At 40.2% G+C, this 23,253-nt stretch overlaps 2 protein-coding genes across 3 annotated transcripts in view; both read left to right on the top strand.

Annotated features, from left to right (window-relative positions):
- Positions 1-3,059, top strand: part of LOC121868351 — a 7,248-nt gene extending 4,189 nt beyond the window's left edge. The window contains exons 4-6 of the mRNA XM_042368866.1: positions 170-225; positions 1,263-1,312; positions 1,618-3,059. Of these exons, the coding sequence (XP_042224800.1) occupies positions 170-225; positions 1,263-1,312; positions 1,618-2,031 (520 nt within the window). The 3' untranslated portion in view covers positions 2,032-3,059. The remainder of the gene's footprint in view (positions 1-169; positions 226-1,262; positions 1,313-1,617) is intronic.
- Positions 3,060-3,338: 279 nt separating this feature from the next.
- On the top strand, positions 3,339-22,444 carry LOC121868350 (glutamate receptor ionotropic, delta-2-like). Of its 2 annotated transcripts, XM_042368864.1 has the most exons (15): positions 3,339-3,396; positions 14,633-14,753; positions 15,100-15,304; positions 15,675-15,784; positions 16,560-16,735; positions 16,973-17,074; positions 17,402-17,475; positions 17,956-18,201; positions 18,484-18,611; positions 19,153-19,274; positions 19,842-20,067; positions 20,411-20,559; positions 20,822-20,911; positions 21,221-21,387; positions 21,629-22,444. In XM_042368864.1, exons 2-15 carry the CDS (start codon positions 14,699-14,701, stop codon positions 22,071-22,073), a joined length of 2,295 nt encoding a protein of 764 aa, XP_042224798.1. In that variant the 5' UTR covers positions 3,339-3,396; positions 14,633-14,698; the 3' UTR covers positions 22,074-22,444. The 2 variants fall into 2 exon arrangements, with proteins under 2 accessions (XP_042224798.1, XP_042224799.1); XM_042368865.1 differs by lacking the exon at positions 17,956-18,201.
- The last annotated feature ends 809 nt before the right edge of the window (positions 22,445-23,253 follow it).

Here is a 23,253-nt window from a genome sequence, read left to right as displayed (position 1 = left end):
ACGAACGAATTATAGTGATGAATTATTCATACTCCTTGTGATTATGTCATTACGTGAATAAATTCTTGCTTGGTTAATTATTATTGAAACACACACACACACACACACACACACACACACACACACACACACAGAGCAGGTCTAAGCACGTGTGTTCTCTCTCCCTCAGACCACTGACCAAGAGGCTGACCAACAATCATTTCCACCAGAGTAACTCCATGGAAGGTAAGACCCACCCACACCTGTCCTTAATTACTGTTGAGTCAAGTGTGTTATGGAGCTTATATTTTAATTATAGTCTGTCTACCACTATAATGGGTGGCCAATCTTCAGGTGATCCAGTAATGGTCTGGATTGCTTTTAGTCCTCTCTATTATTTAGCTTTGTGGTCTTTTCTTATAACATCGGTCTCTCCTATATGCAAATGGTCTACATCACAAATGAACTACAGTATATGAACTAATGGTCCACTGAATATAAAACGACCCTCTTATAATGGTCCTCTTACCAGTACCACAAGTGACCTGTACACACTAATGGCCCGCTCTATAAAATGGTCTCTTTATCATGGTCTTCTGTACTAAAGGTGTTTCAATAACCTGGCGTTCCGGTGACCTGTGCCTAGTACCGTGATATTGATGTTTTTGATGTTGCTACGTGTTTGGGAGACATGTTGGGTTATAGCCCCGAACACCTGGTTGATGATAAAAGCTTCTTGGAAAATAAGCTGAATGATGACACGACTGTATAGCGTAATGACTCCTATTGTTGTGTTTTTACTCACGTGTAGGAAGTTGAGGATGAGTTTACGATTGCTTTACTACTACTAATTCTACTTTTATTTTTATTATTATTATTTTTATTAAAGTGGCCTCCAGTCTCCCCCAATAGCCATACCTTCGCCGCCATTTTATTACCTTAAAATTAACTATCCTAATACATAAGTACCTATCCTGGCTAATACTATACTAGCGTCCTCGGCTTTCATCTAACTGGAATTACCTAACTTAACATAACCTAACCAAAACTCAACCTAAACCCAACCAAACCTCATTTAACCCCCCCCCCAGATACCATTAGGAGCGTGTTAATCACAAGGTTAAAGATACTAGGGTGCCTAATCTTCAGGTAATCGATTTTAAAAACTTCCAAACTCCCGGATTGATGAAGTTAGGGAACTCGTATGTGGCTTCAATATATAAGTAATTCATCTGCTGTTACGTATTTTATTGTATTGTATTGTATTTTTATTTCCAATGCAGAGAGACGAGAGCGTGAAAGCTTACAAGAGGTCCTGGATATACTGGAAAATGTAAGTAGAGATAGATAGATAGATATAGACAGTGACTCATATACCACACAATATCTGATGAAATTAAAAGTTTTACAAAAAATGTACATTCACTTCTTTAACCTATGTATGTATGTATGTATGTATGTATGAATGTATGTATGTGTAGATGAAGAGATACACATACCATTATTATCCACCGTAGGACAATAGATATACCTAAAGAGATCAAAATATTCCCCTGGTAAAAAAAAAAAAACCCAACAAAAACAATATCATCATAAAAACAAAAAACAACAATAACAACTATCCCTCTCCTTCAACAGTCAATGGAGACCACTCGACCTTCCAACAGCGTCTACCACACTACACCCTCGACCTCGCTGGCCCTTGATGAATTCCCGAGGTCTGGAGAGCAGGACTCACGAGAACCTCCCCCTTCAGGTACCTCGGCTCCTGCTGCTGCTAAGTGTGGCAGACCTCTATCCTACGATACCATTGTCCTACAGGCTGAAGTCCACAGGGAAAATCAAATGGCTTCTTTTCTCCAGTATGATGAGAAACAAATGGCTTCTTCTCCCCAGTATGAGAAACAAATGGCTTCTTCTCCCCAGTATGAGAAACAAATGGCTTCTTCTCCCCAGTATGAGAAACAAATGGCTTCTTCTCCCCAGTATGAGAAACAAATGGCTTCTTCTCCCCAGTATGAGAAAACAAATGGCTTCTTCTCCCCAGTATGATGAGAAACAAATGGCTTCTCCCCAGTATGAGAAACAAATGGCTTCTCCCCAGTATGAGAAACAAATGGCTTCTCCCCAGTATGAGAAACAAATGGCTTCTCCCCAGTATGAGAAAATGGATTCTTCTCCCCAGTATGAGAAACAAATGGATTCTTCTCCCCAGTATGAGAAACAAATGGCTTCTCCCCAGTATGAGAAACAAATGGATTCTCCCCAGTATGAGAAACAAATGGCTTCTCCCCAGTATGAGAAACAAATGGCTTCTCCCCAGTATGAGAAAATGGATTCTCCCCAGTATGAGAAACAAATGGATTCTTCTCCCCAGTATGACGAGAAACAAATGGCTTCTTCTCCCCAGTATGAGAAACAAATGGCTCTTTCTCAGTGTTACAATGAGCCGATAATCTCTCTCTTTTATGACGATAAACAGATAGCGGACGCCCTTCATAGCAAGCAACCGAGGACAGGGTTCGATAATCCTAGCTTTAGTGAACACCTCTGAGGGTCACCTGAAGATTAGACACCCTAGTTAGCTTATGTCACCTGGAGATTAACCACCCTAACGTTACCTGGGGGTGGGGAAGTGGACTTAGGTTAGCATTAACATGTTTAATCATAAGGTGAAGTAATTTGGGGTGCCTGATAAATACTTTCTGTTTCATTAATTTTCTTTTTTTTCATTTATTTTCACAGTAAACACAGAATTTTCACCTTCCTTAATGTATATAATGAATTAAGCCTCCCAACAGTGTAACGAGATCTCACCTACGTACAGTACTGTAGTACATAATGGAGTAGAAATTGTACTGAACTGCTATATGTACAGTCACGAAAAAAATCTCTACTAGGGTGATCGATAAATTTCAGAATGAATACTGCGGTTCCTGTTGTCTCGGTAGGGTTGTCAAAATCCTTCGTCCGTTGTGTCATATTGTCTCAACGAAATTTTGTATAGATAGTTTTTGTTTGAGTAACTGTACACATTCCATTTTTGTATTTTATGCCATAAAGATTAAATTTAATTATATTTACCTGTGTTATTTACCTTAATTCAGTGTAACAAACAATGATGCTGTGAGAATAAGTAAGTGTAGAAGAAACCTTGGAGGGAAGGAGGGATGTGAGCGGCAAGGGTGAGAGAGGGGGAGAAAGGGAGGGACAGGGGGAGGAGTGAGTGTAGAAGGGAGGGAGAGGCAAGGGTGAATAAGGGACAGAGAGAGGTGGAGTAGGGTGGGTTGAGTATGGGGGGGTGAAGGGAGTGACGTGACTACACTACACCACAAGTTGCCCGCCCCACTCCACTACCTGCCGTCCTCAGAGCCAGAGAGGGGACACAGCCGCCCGCCTGTCTCCACCCAATACCAGGTAAGATATTCCGTACACCTGAGACCTTGCCTTCCTCTCACTCACCTTAACCCCGTGTAATTATCTCCCAAGTCTTATAGTGTTATTACTGTACTTCCTTCTATTAAGATCTTTAAGAATGTAAGGAGGTCAGTCATTACACGAGAGTTCATCAGCAGGTAAATATTAAACGAATGGTGTAGCTAGAATTACTTTTACAGAATAATTACCGACGCATAAAACTTTTTAACATTGTATAGCTCGTCCAATATATGATTTTCCTCTATATCGTAAAACAGAGAGCCTTCCTCGTTGAAAGTTGAGCAAGAAATTAAAGTAATGAACTTCTATATCTAATCTTTGCAAGAAATTACTCACCTCAATGTTGCCTGAAATTGTTTATATACGGTAATACTTAAAAAGTTTTCGGCTTAATTATTCACAGATTCCATTAGATAATTTCTCTCACGAATTCTTCTTTAGCGTAAATATTCTAGTCGTGACAAAATTACAGCTCCTCGGTAGTAGTAAATCTATATTCATAGCTGTGGTGTAAATGTCTCACTGGAAGCCGGTATTTGCGTGAGAATGTCGTATACATGTAAGAACATAAGAATGGAAGAAACTGCAGCGGGTCTATTGGCCCATACTGGGCAGTCCCATTTACACCCAACCCCTATTGCTCATATAAGCATCCAACCTATGTTTGAAGCTATCAAGCGTATTCGAGTTAATGATGATATTTGGTAACTTGTTCCAGTCCATTCGCGCCTAAATCTAAATTTGTCTAATTTAAAACCATTGTTTGAGTACCTTTGTAATGTCCCCTTTGTTTAGCCCTGACTTCCATTTACACACCTCTATCATGTCGCCCCTCGCTTTAACCTGTCTCTGTACTCAAGGTTCCTAATGCCCGGGATTAGTCTTGTCATTCTCCTCTTGATTCTTTCCAAGGATTCTATATCCATTCTGTAATACGGTGACCAGAACTGAACTGCGTAATCCAGGTGAGGTCTCACAAGCGCAAGATATAATCTTAAGATGACCTCGCTAGTCTTATAACTAACACTCCTTTGTATGAACCCAAGTACTTTATTAGCCTTGTTACGAGGAAAAACACATTGTTTACTTGGCTTAAGATTCCTACTTATCATTACTCCTAAATCTCTCTCGCAGTCGGATTTCACAATGGCATCGTTGTTCATCTGGTAACTGGTTTCCCTGTTTACATATCCTATACTGAGCACTTTACATTTGTCCACGTTGAATTTCATCTGCCATTTTTCAGACCATTCGAAAATTTTTTTTAGATCTTCCTGTAGTTTTGCGGAGTCCTCGTCAGATTTAATTACACGTCCTATTTTAGTGTCATCAGCAAATTTACTTATGTTGCTGTCAATGTAACTGGACCTGGCATAACACCCCAACACCCTCTTTCCTTTTATCACACTAGGAAACGTCTTCACTCTGGCGGGGGAGGAAGAAGATTATATATATACCAACTTCTGATACTATTTAGAACACGAGTTATATATAGTAATGGTTAATAGATCAAATAACTGGGCGAGTGATGGTTTATGAGAACAGTACATACGTTCCCAGATTAAAAAAAAAAATACATACGTTTCAACCCCTCCTTTTGAAGATGTTATAGAAAGTATTGTACATGGAGAGGTTAGGTTAGGTTGGTGTAAGGGTTAGGTTAAGTTAGGTTAGGTTGGTGTAAGGGTTAGGTTAGGTCAGGTCAGTGTAAGGGTTAGGTTAGGTCAGGTTGGTGTAAGGGTTAGGTTAGGTCAGGTCAGGTCAGGTCAGTGTAAGGGTTAGGTTAGGTCAGGTTGGTGTAAGGATTTGTTTTCTTGATTTTAGCCAGACAATTTTCTCATCGTTTCAGGTTTAGATCCCTCCTTTTGTTACGATGAAATAGATAACAATAGATAATATAGGGCAGAAATAGCAACTTTTTTTCCCCTCCCCCTTTTCTGAACGATTAGACCTCCTCCTCCTCTTCACATGTCTAATACTCCTCACAAGTTCCATACTCCTCCTCCTCCTCCTCTTCACATGTCTAATACTCCTCCTCACAAGTTCCATACTCCTCCTCCTCCTCCTCACATATTATACCACCACATCACGCCCACTTCCTCACACTTCACCGATTCATCTAAGGTCTCTCGCTTCCGTCAGCCCCTTGATGTTGGTGTGGTGTAGCAGCAGTAGTATATGAGTTATGGAACAAGAAGAATGACTTAGTAGTGGTCAGTGTGCTGTTAATGATGAGACATTCTTGCTGCCTTTATCCCAGAAAAAGCCATAAATTATACGGTTATAATTTATGAGGGGCAGTCCAGCGAAGGAAGGTTTTATCCGAATAAAAATAAATAAATAAAGCTTATCAGGACAAAATAAAGGAAAAAAAAGATACAGTTTTATTTTTTTTATCAGGGTCTTGGTTTATAAAATACGTGTTGGTTTAATACAAATTATAAACCGGTGTTAAATCTGTAAGTCATTTCTCAAATTTTAATACATGAACTGACTTAGGTGAGTACTTAAAGGACCATAGTTATTGACAGAACATTAAGTTATTGTTGACGGAAGTTCTATACACTATTGTAATGGCGTATAAAAAAACTGTATGCTTTTTCGTAATGCTTCTTGGAATTATTATATATTACCCTCTATTAACTCTAGCTATCAGAACATTTATCAAGTTTACTACCATTAAGAAAACGTCTCCAGGTACAGTCCCCTTTCACTAGTGCGTTTACAGGGGCTCGTCAGGTTTTGTGCAGTGTGACAGAGTTGCGTTTGTTTACAATCGACAAAAGGAAGCTCTCAATAATAAACATACAATGGAATCAAATCAAGACAATATTAAAACAAAGATCTCAATGATAATGATTTGTGGAATGTTTATATGACGAGCCCCTGTAAACGTACTAGTGAAGGGGACTATACTTGAAACCATTTAGGGAAGGATGTTAAATTTTACCCTTAATGTTTATACCACCTTTCGTGTTATCATTTAATTCTAATAAAACACAAATCCCAAGTCAGGGTCACCAGAGAACTACACAAGGTGATTTAAACAGGTGTTAAGTTTAGGATCCTTCTCAATCTACACAGTGTATAGGGTGTCCCAGGAAAATGTCCCTGCCTCACTGCCTGCTCTCTGTCTCCCTCCCTCCAACCCACAGTGTCTCAGGGAGCAGGCAGGCAGGAATGGAGGGAGGGAGGAAGGGGCATTTTTCTGGGACACCTTATATGTATGTATGTCTTCCCTCACCAGCTCACAGTGCCTACTAGTGATCCATGTATATAAACACTTGATATTTTGTTACCACAGGGAGTAGTGACCCTTGCCTTGCTTTTGTCAGCTCAGAGGGCGCTTGGAAGACCGATACATAAAGTGGGTTGATGATAAGAAGGATATCCAGGTGTAAAAAATTTCTTCAATTTTGTTTGATGGCAACCTAACTCCTAACCTATAATATACAGACGTGGAAAATGGCCATAAAACAGTGATAGTGATGGTGATGATGATGATGATCCATACATACAGAAACATGCATTAATACTCACACACCTAACCTATACGAGTACACAGAAAGATGTATACAGTACACGTAAAGAAACAAAAAAAAAACGACTTCGCTTAAGTATACAAACCTATATTATAAAATTTTAAATCACTGCAACTTTCCTTCAAATATACACACACAAGACCAACACTACTGACAAACTATACAGTATCACTTGTTTTTACTGCGGGTGTGTGTGTCCGGGTAAAAGCAATTCACTTATATATGAGATTCAGAAAATATCTCCAGATTGCTGTAAATTCCTGACTGTTGACTCCCATTGCGACAAATTCTCCCCCCCCCCCAACCAGTGTTGTGGTGGTGGAATGTGAACCTCACCATTTCCAATTTAGTGCCTCGTTACCACATTGCTGAACTAGTCTGCGTCGTTGGATTACTCTCACAGGCGTACAATTGAACGTCAAGCTCCAACAAGCCAATAATTACTGAATTCTTCCTAGAGCACATCAACTCCTACATCAAGGACAAACATGTATTCTGATGTCACGAGACGCCTTGAGTGGTCACAGGGAGGAGACCAACAGACACTTCCATGAGTAAAAAGTGATCGACAAGGTATTTATTGTCTTCACAGTCAAAAAATCGTCCTTAACCGATCTACACAATAAAATGATCCCAGATAATCCCCATAAGATAAACTGTATTAAAAATGTATCAAAATGTATTCTAGACGACACTATAACCAACGATACATATAGACACTTCAGAGCTACAGTCACTTACACTTGGGTAGCTTCAAAGGAACACGAACAAGGTATATCTTATTTAGACGTGGGCTGCAGACTGTACTACCGGGAAAAACATTAACACCACAACATCATTCGGAGAAACTACAAATATATAATTATTTTTTGCGACTGAAAACGAATAGATAATACTATAATATTATACACTGATGCACCAAAAAAAACACACACATCAGATCCTAAGTCCAAAACAAAAATTGACACCCACATTAAGAAATAAATTAGAATTAGTTGTTGTTTACTGATTTTTTCCCCTGGAGTTGCTGAAGTTATTGCAATAATTTCTTGGTATGTCTTATATGTGTTTCAGCTGGAAGGTATAAAGTAGAGTTCAGTGGGGTTTTAAATTTTCAGTCTTTGTGCTGTCCAAGTTACAGAGCAGAGGTCTTGGTTACTATAACATGATATCTTTTAAGACTTCACAATAAGGCTTCATATAAGTCGTTCAGACCAAGGTTTCATATAAGACTTTCAGAATAAGGCTTTGTGATTTATTTTATGCAGTATGTCGTGTGTGCATAAGGCGAAACTAATCTGGATACATTGCATGTGTATGTGTGTGTGTGTGTGTGTGTGTGTGTGAAATAAGACATGCAAACACACACCCACACGCACAGTTATACGCATTCATTAAAAAAATATAACCCGGTTACATTTTCAAACACACACACACACACACACACACACACACACACACACACACACACACACAGGTAATATAATGACAATACATAAAACAAAAAATCATACGAAATATCTCCTGTATAAGAACCTTCCATACCGTTTACACAGACAATGACGTACTTGTCTGAGAGGCTTTAATTTTTCATTGATTCTCAGAGATCCGACAACTTAACTTATTCAACAAGGAGACAAACATGCAGTCACCCCTCCCTTGAGTGTGTGTTTGTATTGTTTACATATCGAGCGTTTATAAAATAGTAAACAAGATAAACAGTATGACTCCTAGATGCTTCTGTTGTGTATATATTTAAGATTTATACCCTACATTAATACGTGATTGATGATGTGTTATAACAGCGCTTCACCAACATACTGTATATGAGATCTGGGAAAAGGGAGGCGAGCGGTCAGTGTACAGTATTAATATTTACAAAACAAGACATATCTATCCCATGTCTTATGCAGAGACTGAGATGTGGCTCTTGTGGAATCTTGACCTTGTACAATAACACGTAGTCTCTGTTATTTATGTTATTTACTGACGCTAACTTACATGTTATTTGTATTTTTGGAGCGGTGTGAGACTGGTGTGTTTGTGGCCAGGTGTTCGTCAGTGTAGTGTGGCCAGGTGTTCGTCAGTGGAGTGTGGCCAGGTGTTCGTCAGTGTAGTGTGGCCAGGTGTTCGTCAGTGTAGTGTGGCCAGGTGTTCGTCAGTGGAGTGTGGCCAGGTGTTCGTCAGTGGAGTGTGGCCAGGTGTTCGTCAGTGGAGTGTGGCCAGGTGTTCGTCAGTGTAGTGTGACCAGGTGTTCGTCAGTGTAGTGTGGTGTTCGTCAGTAGTGTGGCCAGGTGTTCGTCAGTGGAGTGTGGCCAGGTGTTCGTCACCAGGTGTTCGTCAGTGGAGTGTGGCCAGGTGTTCGTCACCAGGTGTTCGTCAGTGTAGTGAAGCATTCCAATGTGTACTTTCTCCCGCACTTATACCTGGTACAATGTTTAGTTAGTTTTGGGAGATGCGGCAACACTGAATTTGTTTATCAAACATCCTTAGTCTGGCTACTATTGCTAGGTTCCTTATAGTGGTCACAAGTGATCGCGGGCCCTTCATGCCGGGTGAAAGTTTGAACGCTCGTGCTTGGCTAGCGCGCAACCGCTGTCCGGCTAACAGCGTACAGCAACAAAATGGTTAATTAATGCCTTCCTAAAGAAACCATCGACATGGGACCAGGTTTGTTCCACTGTACGATTTTTTTGCGATTTTTTCCACCAAGTTTGATGAAAAACGATTGTGCCGTTTTGGCTGCCCAGAACAGACAGACAGACAGACACACACACGCCTAATCCTATAGTATATTAGATCCCAGGAGGTTTAATATGATGTAAACAAACACAGAGGCAGCTACCAAACAGGGAGGTACTACCGCCTGGGAAGATATTGGAAGCATAATGTGTTGTCTAATAGTAGACCCTGCTGCCATATGGCATCACGAAAATTGTGACCAAGTCCCAGGTTGCTAATATGACTTTTTGCCCCACTTACACACAATTGCAGAGTCTCAATTGTTTCTCTTACTATTTACAACAAACTTACAGTATATTCTTTCTCACTTTTGATCTTTTTTTTCTTTTTTTCATTTCTTTAAGGTTCTTTATTATTATTATTATTATTATTATTATTATTACAGTTTTGTTATTATTATCATTATCATTTTATTTTATTTTTTATTTTTTTATTATACATTTTATTTACTGTGAATTATTATTATTATTGTTGTTGTTATTATTATTATTATTACATTTTCGTCCCCAGGCCCCGTTGTGGGTCAGCTACCTGCGCCTGGGTGGGCTAATCCCCGTAAAACAAAAACACTACCGGGTATAAATAAGTGCAGGCGACTGTATTCCCTACTAAGAAATTCTATATTATACTCCCAGCTTTAATAACGTACTATATTATGTTTAGATAAACACCATAATGATCTGCTTATAGTCGAGAAAAATTACCTAATTAAATCATTATCCTATCGAACCTTCAGTCAATCATCGCTTTAAACTGATACACAAAACGAAGATTGACACTGAAGGAAGTCACTAAGGCGTTTGTAGTTAATTGAGATAAAAACAAACAAACATAAGAACCGGTTTCAATTCGTCGATGTGAGGTAATAATGACTTCCTATAATAATACACTGTTATATTTCTTATTATTTTGGTTATGTCAATATTTAATAGGGAATTGAATATGTAGTTTACCGAAGAAAAAATCACGGTATTTGAGTATAATGGAATATTAAAAGGGTTCAAATTGATACCTTCAGAAGTAGTGGGAAGAAATATATGTGCTAGTCGTTAAGTTAAATGAAAACCTAACCCAACCTAAACTAACCGGACCGAAACTAACCTAACCCAACCCAATCCAAACCCAACCTCAACTACACGAACCTAAACCAGTCCAAGTGGGTCAATATGATGGACAATGGCAAACTCAAGTGATAAACAATACTCCACGATAAAGACACACACACACACACATTCGCGTACACACACACACACACATTCGCGTACACACACACACATTCGCGTACACACACACACACACACGTCTGATGGATTACTGAAAGTGACAGGGAGAATTAATGGAAGTAGGAGGGGCATTATAGTGTGAGTCATATTCAGTTCATAAAGGTATTCGACCCCCTGGTGATCCTACATTAGACTAAGGTCACGTATTACAGTCTATAGATGACGTAGGTTACTCTCTCTGTCTCTCTGTTGAATCACCAAAGAGAAGAATTATTTTAATCCTTGATACTCATACGGACTAGTGTATGAACCTACTTCGAATACGTGCACAAAAAAACCTTAGTGTTTCAAATATACATATAGTAAACCGTAAAACACAACAACCAGCACTGAGTTACTCTGGAAATAATTCACGTTAACTGGAGAACTCAACTTACACTTGGACCTCTCGACTTCACAGACCAGAACAGCTAAGTTATGACAAGATTAGGAAGTGTTAAGCTCGTGCAAAATTAAGTTACTTTGAGAGGCGTCAGGAGACAATTATACCTGAATACCTTGATTTTATAACTACCACCGACCCCACGAGGATACCTTTGAATATGCTGACACCATCTACGAATTTTGAGTTATATATATGAAGCACTTACACCATATACATATACAGTAGTAAGTTCTTATTGGTGTTGTTACGACCGTGTCGTATTTTTCTATTATTTTTTTATAACATGCTTCCATGTTGTTCCATATTATTCCTGTAATGATGTGTTATATTTACTATTATATATTCTAGTCACCTTACCCTGTGCTGTTAAGGATTTAACTGTTATTATTTGTTCAAGCCCATCTTATTTCTTCATTTAGTATTGCAACAAGCATTCTTTGTTTCTCTAACGACCATCTGCATCGTTAAACGACCCATGTTTCACCCGAGTGTCACACTGGGGAGCCGACCCTATATATAGTACCCCACCAGCAGACAGAGTTCAGTCCAGTCCTCTTGTCATTCAGTTCACGTTCTTTTGAGTGACACCCATCACCTGTTACTTATACTTATTTTATTTCTGTGTTGTTCCTGTCGCCACCAATGTGGTATATCTATGTGAGTACCTATTCATGTCTCTTATGTGTCCATCAGTGCTTGCTTAGTTACATTTAAGTAATTCAGTGTTGTTTCACGATAGTTAATTTCAGTGTTAGTTATTTTATATGTTTTTGCAGTGTTAACGTAATCCAATGCTTTATTTTTATTCTTTTGATGTTTCGATGTTTTAGTATCATTTGTGTCTTAAAGGTTTCGATAGTGAATCAATTTGTTGTGACAGCCTACGAGGCTCTTTATTGTGTTAGTATTTTATTTAATTAAATTCTTAAAGGTTTACTTTATTTATTTTTATTCCCTTTTGATTTACTTCACTTTCCTTTTTGTTTGGTTACGCCTAGAACCTGGATATTAAAGTAAATTAAGAGACGGCGTAACAGTGTCTATGATGTTAGGATAATGTTAGATCATTATCGGGTTTTTTTCTGTTTAAGATAATTATCATATTTATTGTCCCTGTGTTTTTCTGTTGATGTTACACGAATGCAAAAAAAAAAAGATATGGGTGACTGACGTGTAACAACCTGGTTCTACCAACTTATCTTACTTACAAACGTAATATAACGTCTGGCAAGAAAAACATCTTATCGGCGCCACTATAATTGGACCATAATTATTATTTATTGTGGGGTAGAGCAATTACTTGTAGATTATACATGGGATGGCTGACGTGAATAATACGCAGACAAAAAAAAATAGCGCTAACTTTTACACAATGTGAGGATAAATGGTTGGGGGTATATCTCTTCTTTGTTCATTTGCCTCGTGTAGTCCATCTCTTCTTTCTTTCTAATTTCTTTTATTGCTCCATTTATCTTTCTGTGTTAATTGCCTCTTGTTTTTACACCTTTCCCCTCCTTGTTTTCTGACTTTTCCTTCTTTAACCATCTTTCCGCCTCTCTTCCTTGTTTCATATACTGTACTTTTCATTCCACTACAGGGACAGACAGAGGTCAAAGGTCAATACAGTATAAGAATGCGGTATACGGTCACTAATTTATACCGTAGAAGCCCTTAACTCATGAGACATAAAGGTAAGCATGAACTTAGCATGCTTCCCTGTTGGGAGCTGTAAACGCTTCTGCGCTTCACCTTACACAAGGATGTAGGGGAGTGCCCAATAAAAAAAAATTATACCGTCACAGTTAGCATGTTTATCATAGTTGGATTTCGTGGTACACACACACACACACACACACACACACACACACACACACACACACACACACACACACACACACACACACACACACACACGCACACACACACACACACACACACACACACACACACACACACACACACACACACACACACACACACACACACACGATATTCAGTAGTTCCTCGACATCTGACCCGTAATAGGAACGAAAGTAAACACCTACTCTAAAATAATACCTTAAGTGATTCTCAGTGAAAATGGATGAAGGATTTCGACGATAGAGAGAACAGGAGTTGATGTGTTTATTTTGAAATATATCGGTTTTACAGTGAGTACTGTCAGGGTGCATAAAAAAGTGCAATGTTTATAATATCAACCCTAAATGAGGTAAAATCAACACACCTGCACTAGATGAGTCAAGGTAACATTCTCGGGATTGAACTTTTGACCACGATTAAACATTTCATGCTTAACAACCATTATGACTGTAGAGGAATATTGTTGTTTTAAAAAAAATTTCCACATAAGTGCAAAATTTTCTGCCATTTTAGAATACCCCAATAAAGTCTTGTTTGCTTGTCACAAATTCATAGTTTATAGAAAGACTTGATAGTAATTACGAGCCATAACCAACTTTCTCTTCACAGCCACAACTTCGGTATACCTACAAGGCTTTTTTATTCAAGAATCCTAAATGTTCCTCACAATGATTAGATATTAGTACTACTGATATTTAGGTTCCTTTTTACTGCACGTGATAAACTACAATCATCATTTAAGACCCCGTATGAGCACTAAGCAACTGTAGATGTAGGTCTCAGTTATGAACATACGAAGGTATAAATAAATCAACTCGACATAACCAAGACACCCGCTACCATCCATCACACGGACAAATTTACTCAGCGGTGTGAAGGAATAGACAAGTTTTTTAATGTTTGGTGTTTGTTAGTACTGTTAGTATTTCCAGAGTTCATTGTTATTGCATATATCTACATACATTTCTCTGGTTGAGTGCAAATAGGGCCAATGACAAAAAATTGCCCTTTTTACATTTAGTCAGAGGTTTAAAGTACAATCGCCTACACTTATACCTGATACAGTGGTTGGGACAATTTGTGAGATGTGGCAATTGTGTTTGTTTACATCGTATTAAAACTCCAGGAATGGCCCTAAAGAACTTCGCAATAGTAGTCAGACTAAGGATGCTAGATAAACATTCCTTACAGAGTTGTCAAAACGCCCCAACCACTGTACCAGATATAAACGTAAGCGACTGGGCATACCTAGCAATATTAATGGGTAAATTTGAGGGTAGGGCCCCCAGAAATATATATAAAAAATCTGAGAATATTACCAAATATAATCCGAAAACATTACATGTCTCCCTGTATAACATTAAATAATCACAGGATAATGCCATAATTCTTTCTTCTTTCAGACTATAAGAAACATTTAGCTACCGGAGGAGAATTAAGTTATCATTCTACCAAACTTCCCTCCAGTGATGCTTCGGTCTGTGGCAACAATATGTCCACTCTACTGCCTCCTCTTTGAATATGGTAAGATGTGGTGAGAGAATTTACAAGAGATAAACCACATATATTAATTTATTTATTTTGTTTTGGTGATATAAAACACTCAACAAATTCTCAATACTATTTTTAGCATAAGTTATTGTTGGGTAATAAATGTTGTTATGAAGATGATCTGTGAGTTAGTGGAGATAGTCTACTGGTGGAGATAGTCTACTAACCCCTCGTGTACTTGTCCCCTCTGCACTGAATAAAATCATCTGTCGTTAACACAGTAAAATATTTTAAGTAGTGTTTCCGTTGTAAAGGGGTTAAAGACTAAGGCTACTGTGTAATTAGTATTTTAACTCCCCCTTTCAATCCTCTGTTACAGGTGCTGGGATGGCGACAGCAGTCAATGTCAACCTAAACGATAATAGCAGTGTATTGCATCGATCTGCCGACATCATCGACACATCTTTCGACACTACCGACACATCTTCCAACACCACCGACACATCATCCGACACTACCGACTCTCTCAATCCCGGCAACTACTGGCAGGGAAAAACCGATATCACGTCTATAGTAGCGACAAGGTGAACTGCTAGCCTCCAATGTTACCCCTTCCAGTTTCTATTAATAAAGTCGCTCTTAACTTAAGAAATCTGAGTCAATTTAAAGACTTCTCAGTAAAATGTTATAATCTTAGTGAGAAATGAAATACACACAATGAAAAAAGCTTTGTGGGTGAATCGGAATTTATACTCGTAGTCAAGTTCTTGCGATTGTGACGCTCTAGCCTCTACAACGGTACTATAACAATAACAACAGTACTATAATAACAACAGAACCACAACAACAGTACCACCACAACAACAACAGTACCATAACAATAACAGTACCTCAACATCACAACAACCACAATAACAACCAAGTGTGTGTGTGTTTGAGGGATGTTGCTTGCAGGTTGATGTCTGGGACGAAGGCCGGGCAACACCTAGCAGCTCTGGTCGACTTCCTGGTGAATGGCTCCACGGGCAGGCAACTCTACCTCCTCCATGATCATTCCCTCACTGGTAACTAACACAAACTCTCGCCTCCATGGGGTGGGTAGGATTGAGGGAGTGGGGTGGGTGGTGTGGGAAGGGTTGAGGGAGTGGGGTGGGTAGGGTTGATGGAGTGGGGTGGGTAGTGTGGGTAGGGGAGTGGGATGGGGTGGAGATATCGCCCCACCCCGTCTTATATGCTGTTAACCTCTGCAAATATCATTACAAAAACACTGTACTGTACGGTCTTATCTCTAGCTTAACGATACTATTAATATACAATGACAAGACTTCTGATGATAGTAATGCGATATGAAGGAACGTATGTGAGTAAAGGTCGACTTATCAATATTCAACAACGGTATAAACAAACTATATACTTATGGGATTGATGTGACCCTCCCCCCCTCTCTCTGGAAATAATTCAGTATCTCCATGAACGATTTAAAAGCCAGGTAATCGAATGCTGTTGCTTATCTTTACTCTTCTGTCTATTCCCAGGTCGAGTTTCTTTCTGTATAACTTATTGTATCCACCAATCACAGCCTATGTCCTTGAAGTGTCCACCAATCACATGCTTAGGTTCTTATTGTGTCCACCAATCACACGCCTATGTTCTTATTGTGTGTCCACCAAATCACATGCTTAGGTCCTTGAAGTGTCCACCAATCACAGCCCAGGTCCTTGAAGTATCCACCAATCACAGCCCAGGTCCTTGAGTATTCACCAATCACAGCCCAGGTTCTTGAAGTATCAACCAATCACAGCCCCCATAACTGTTGTAGAATGAAAGGTATTGGTACAGATATGTCGCCGGCGGTGGAGGCGTGCTACAGGCGATGGGGCGACGTGATCATCTTCAAGTTCACATGGGAGCTGACAGAGGTGGAGGCGGCGCTACGCTCTAACTACCACTTCCAGGAACTCAGGAACATTCTCGTTATCTGCTCCGACGTCCACACCACCCATATCTTCCAACAGGTAAATTATATACCACCTGGATAATTACTCTTCTGTTTTAATTATACGTCCGGGAGAAGTAAACACGATAATATAAACAAGATAAGGTGGACTGTAAACAAACATGATACACAGGTGATATAATATACGACCTCAAAAATCATCAATAAACATTCTATGGGTTCTTGAGTTAACCTGGAGACCAATTAGGTAGTCACACAGTTCCACCTCACAGGCGACCTCGTTTAACCTACACAGATCCGGGAGAGGTCGCTAGAGTCAGCCACCCTCTACTGGTACATCGTGCTGTTTGACGACATCACTGAGCAGATACTTGACTCTATTAGGGAGGGAACGCAGGTGAGAGGCGGGTAGAAACTATTTTAATGATCAGTGCTTAAAAACAAACATTTCTAGATACCTGTTGATACATAAAACAACATGAATGGTGTAAACAAAAATAAGAAATGCTGTTTAGTAACGTTGGTAGTTGAAGTACCTTATAAAACGTAATTACCAGACATGAATCGGTATTAACTGACATTCTAGAAACTAAAACAATAACAATATCAGGTCATATGCTTAAGAAAATAAATGATCCGATTCCTTTATATTCATTTGGTTCCTAAGTGTCTATACACGTAGTAGGATCAGATAGCCTCACCCCACTCTTTAACTCCCTCACAGTTCTCACTGGCCGTCAGGAAGGACCATCGCTACCAGCTGTTCACCTCCTTCGTCGACTCAGACAATAACATAGCGTGAGTCACAAACACAAGCGGATGTCACTTATTTTTTTACGTGCAAGTATCAGTTAGGTTAGGGTGGTTAATCTTCATGTGAAATAGGCTGGGGTGTCTAAACTTCAGGTGATCTCATAATAAGGAAAGATAAAACAACCAAATTTGGACGGAAACCCACCAGCCTCATCTCTTATTTAAAGCCCATAAGGAACCCATTTAACCTATGATAAGGAACCCATTTAACCTATGATAAGGAACCCATTTAACTCACGATAAGGAACCCAACTAACCCATAAGGAACCCATTTAACCTATGATAAGGAAACCATTTAACTCACGATAAGGAACCCATTTAACCTATGATAAGGAACCCATTTAACTCACGATAAGGAACCCAACTAACCCATAAGGAACCCATTTAACCTATAAGGAACCCATTTAACTCACGATAAGGAACCCAACTAACCCATAAGAAACCCATTTAACCCTTCACCTGCAGACTAGATCACAGAGGCTGGTGGAGCTGGAACGCCGACCAGGGAAAACCCATTAAATACCTGAAGAAGCCACTGTACCTCAATCTCGGCGACGTCTACAGGAACTTCGGCGGGAGGGTGCTGAGGGTGGCGGTGGTGGACAACTGGCCCTACTTCAAGGTGACGAGGAGTGAGGACGGTTCCCTGCAGCCACACTCAGGCGTCGATTACAATGTCCTCAACGCACTCGCCAAGAAACTCAACTTCACGTGAGTTATGAGAGAGACGTGAAGATTAGACACCCCCACCCCCCCCCGCAGCTTATTACATGTGAAGATTAGACACCCCCCCCGCAGCTTATTACATGTGAAGATTAGACACCCCCGCAGCCCAGCTTATTACATGTGAAGATTAGACACCCCCCCCGCAGCTTATTACGTGTGAATCTATGAGATCTATATCCTTACCGAGTAACGTTCCATTGTTTTGTTTATATTTTATTCTCTTATTATTCTTACTAAGCGACACCCTCAGGTAAGTTCCTCCGACAGGTATGAGCTGGTTGACACCTTAGACGGCCAGTGGGGAGGTGTGATGGATAATGGCACCGTGACGGGAATGATTGGATTAGTGGCCAGACACGAAGCTCACTTGGCTATTAATGAAATCACCATCTCAGGTAAATTAATCACACCAAAGCCAGTCAGGTAGTCAGTTGCCCCGTCATAGGTATTAGTCAGTTCCCCCGTCATAGGTATTAGTCAGTTGCCCCGTCATAGGTATTAGTCAGTTACCCCGTCATAGGTATTAGTCAGTTCCCCCGTCATAAGTATTAGAAGTATTAGTCAGTTCCCCGTCATAGGTATTAATTCAGTTCCCCGTCACACCCCGTCACAGGTATTAGTCAGTTCCCCCGTCATAGGTATTAGTCAGTTCCCCCGTCATAGGTATTAGTCAGTTCCCCCGTCACAGGTATTAGTCAGTTACCCCGTCACAGGTATTAGTCAGTTCCCCCATCACAGGTATTAGTCAGTTCCCCCATCACAGGTATTACTCAGTTCCCCCCGTCACAGGTATTAGTCAGTTCCCCCGTCACAGGTATAACACTTGACTCTTAAACGTTCCCACATTGACCACTGTTACACACGACACACTTAATAATAATTGCTTCAACTTTTTTAACAACCTAACCTAACCTAATCTAACCTAACCCCTCACAGGAACTCGGGAGAAAGTGGTGGATTTCACAGCTCCGTATTTCCTCGAGTCCACTACGGTGATCTCCCAGGCACCGGCCATGAAGAACAGAGCCTTTGCTGTCTTCTCCCCCTTCACCGTCAGGGTAAATAACGATAATATAATCTGTATATAGTGAAAGCTCTATTTAAACGGAAGTATATGAAGAGGAAAGTCCGTTATATCGAGGGTATATCCGTTAGATGCGAAACCTTCGTCTAACGGATTAGTATAGAGATGAAATCCCGTTATATTGAGTGTCCATCCGTTAAAAGTTAATCCTCATCTAACGAACAATAGAAAGAGAGGGGAGGGGGGGGTAAAATCCGTTATATCAAGGGTCCGTTAGATATGGACCCCCCCACCCATCTAAAGGATTATTATGGCGAGAAAAGTCCGTTATCTGGAGGTTTCACTCTACTTCATCACGGAAACTTGAACACAATAAGACTTTTAAGATACAATAGTTCTTCTCTTCTCACTTGACTCCTGTGTTATAGTTATTAGTTTAATTCGAGATCAAACTTCCTACTGAGAGAGAGAGAGAGAGTTAGTTCCAAAATAATGCTTTGTGCCGAGTTTGTTATCTATCTATCTATCTATCTATCTATATCATTTAGGATCAAGAATTTTCTCCAAATATTTAATTCCCATGCGCCACACACACACACAGATATGGTTGATGGTGGTGGCGATGACGATGTTGATGGGCCCTATACTGAGTGTGGTGGGGCTGGTGAGGGCGCGCTACCTACAAGAGGGGGTTCGGTACTCCCTCCTGACCTACGCCTTCAATGTGTTCCGCAGCCTCGTCGTGCAGAATAACCTTATCTCCTCACAGCACTGGGAACAACGCATCATTTTCTTCGCCTGGTACTTCTTCTGCTTCACAATCTACGGTGAGAGTTGATGGTTTGTGATGGAATTCAGAGTGAGGGTTGATTGATTGATTGTGGTACTAACATTTCTGGCGGTTGGGAGTGAGGACAGGCGTGTTTAAAGTGGTATATGAATTATATTTAGAAGAGCATGTTAACCTGTTAGACGGGAACCACTTCATCATCAGGGACGTGAGAATATTCAACATCTTACTGGAATACCACCCGCTTAACATCCAAGTAATACAACTTCACAGTATATGACAGAAAGACCCTTGATTTACCAATTTTATAGAATTAACCACATAACATTTAGCCTTTAACTTATTTAAAGTGTTTGGTCCCTCTCACACCTGTGTTGCAGCCATGTACTCCGGAACACTGACCGCTGTGCTGGCCATCCCTGCCTACGAACGGCCCATAGACTCTCTCCCCGACCTGGTACACGCTGCCAAACACAAGGGTTATAAACCGGTCGTTGTTTATGGCACCGTAAACGAGTTTTTGCTCAAGGTTGGTGGAGGGAATATATAAATTATGTAACTTTCATTGGGAGTCATGACTGCTCGTAAGAGTACAGAACACAGTATACAACTTGGGCGAGAACCAAAGACCCTTATGATAAGAGGCGAGTGCCGGATCCTCTTACCCACCACACTAACAACTTGATAGGTGATGAAATATGATACAATAACCACGGTTATATACGAGTGTATGAGATTCGTTACCATTAACTTTATTTCTGTATAATCACCCCGCGTGTATATCCCCACAGGAAGCCGAAGACGGTATCTACAAGGAAGTGTGGGATGTGTTCGACCCCAGCGAGGGTTACGTCAACACCTACACTGATGGCACGAACAAGGTCTCTAACTCCCTACTTTATGTTAACTTTCTATCAAACAAACCAGGCCCATTATGTGTGATGGCAGCCTCGCTGTGTTGGGTTCAGTCTTTACATGTCTGAGTTTAATAAAACCATGACTAAAAACGTTCTTTATTATCGTGTTTGTTATATCGCGACTCCACACCAGTCTCCGATGTGCATGGAAACCTGCCCCTACCTTATATGTATCGACGCGATCTTACAGGATAAATGATCGCTTGTTCTATTGTGTTGACATGTAAGCTGACGCCTCTTCCTTAACAAACACATTGTGGCCTCCATCACCAGGTCCTGACGGGGAAGTTTGTATTCATAAACGCTCGGCTGGGAGCCGAGATCCGGGCGATTGCAAAAGGACGACACAGGTTCTATTTAGGCAAGTCCTCCTTCTACCCCCAAGGTTACGGCATCGCCTGCACCAGCGGCTCTCCCTTCAAGAACGTCATCGAGCAGATGTAAGTAACTCCTCGAGGCTAAACCACCATTTGTAATGTGGATTGAGAATTTATTGAGCGTTGCGATCAGTCATTTGGTACGACGAAGAAATGTACTGTATCTCTCTTTAATTTTTGATTGTTGATGTCCTGTATAATGTATGATCTAGAGTAGGTGATGATGTGCAGTAATATATTATAACACACACACACACACACCTCCGGTATAACACTACAACACTAGTATTCTTCCTCTCCACAGACTGACTCACTTGGGGTCAGCGGGTCTGGTTCAGAAGTGGATCAGAGATGAGATGGAGAAGGAGAGCAACCACGATGACGGCGCCAACAAAGGTCCTGGGGCCATCAGCTTTGTACATTTACAGGCAGCCTTCTTCCTGCTGGGGATGGGCTCTTTCGTCGGTGGCCTCACCCTCCTGATGGAGAGGTTTGTGTATTCCCGCCAGGCCACCTTTGTCACAGTCTATGGTCACACAAAAGCCGCCACCAACAGCAAAGTGGCGGAGATGACAAGAATTCACGGCGACAATCTTGGGGAGGACCCGCCTGGACCTCAAGTTTACAGGGAGATCGACAAAGACGAGAGACCTTATACGAGCTCCATGGACTTTATGAGAGTCCAAGTTTCACCAGAACCTGAGAGAAAGAGTTCTGCAGGAGACACGACGGATTCTGAACATAAATGATAGCCTCAACAGAAACTAAAATGCACCCCAACAGAACTGACAGAACTGTAGTAACCGAACTGCAAATATATAAAAAACACCAAGAAATACTGTACAGCATCATAGGGGACTCGTTCTAGCGGGTCCGAGTCTCAGGCGTTTCTAAGGGAACTTATATTGCATGACTACACACACACACACACTGAAGAAATATCACTCCTTTGTTGAGTTGTTCTCTCGTGTAGATGGTAAGACATAGTGATGGTTGAGGCACCGACATATACTGAAACAATAATATTGTACACAGGACACCCCAGCATGTCACCTGATGATTAAACACCCTAACGCTAACCTAACCTAACAAAACGACCTAACAACCTAACCTAAACTAACAAAACAATTTAAACTAACCTAACCTAACAAAATAACCTAACCTAACAAAACAACCTAAACTAACCTCTCCTAACAAAACAATTTTACCTAACCTAACAAAAAAAATTAACCTAACAAAACAACCTAAACTAACCTAACAAAACTTAACCTAACAACCTAAACTAACCTAACCTAACAAAACAACCTAACCCACCAGGTAGCGTTAGCGTATTTAATCAGGTGAAATAAGCTGGGGTGTCTAATCTTCAAGTGATCCATCTTGTACTAGTTTCGCTGTAATAATGTGTATAAAATATATATTAACTGTTCAATACAATACGAGATGCTTTCTCATCGACAATACGTATGTGTATATTGGTTGGTGTATACTTTATGTATAGATAATACAGTATGTGTAAAATAAAAACATGCATTCTTATTCTACCTACATTTAATAGCACTAATACAAAATTTGACCCCTTCCGAAATGAATGAATACAGATTTCGTCATTCAGTTGTCAACATGAACAATACACGTACTGTTTCTGTTTACTTCTGAGAGACATCCGGGTGAGTGTGGTGACTAGGTTTTAGTGTTCTTTCTGTCTATGTATACAAAGGAACGTAAAATGTATAATTTATGTATTTCATGTAATAATGCGCATTGTTACTGAATATACACAATGGGAGTTAATTGTCTATATTGTTGAACATCCCGCCTCAGAGCGTCAGATGAACGAACATTCTTATTGCGTCACGAAAAGTCTCCACCCCGTCACCCACCACTAAACTTATTATTACACAGATTTATCACACTTATATATTACCC

The sequence above is a fragment of the Homarus americanus genome, unplaced genomic scaffold (genome assembly GCF_018991925.1).
Source record: "Homarus americanus isolate GMGI-L3 unplaced genomic scaffold, GMGI_Hamer_2.0 scaffold19318, whole genome shotgun sequence".
Classification (NCBI taxonomy): Eukaryota; Metazoa; Arthropoda; class Malacostraca; order Decapoda; family Nephropidae; genus Homarus; species Homarus americanus.
The sequence above is the reverse complement of the archived record's forward strand: the minus strand, read 5'-3'. Positions and strand labels throughout refer to the sequence as shown.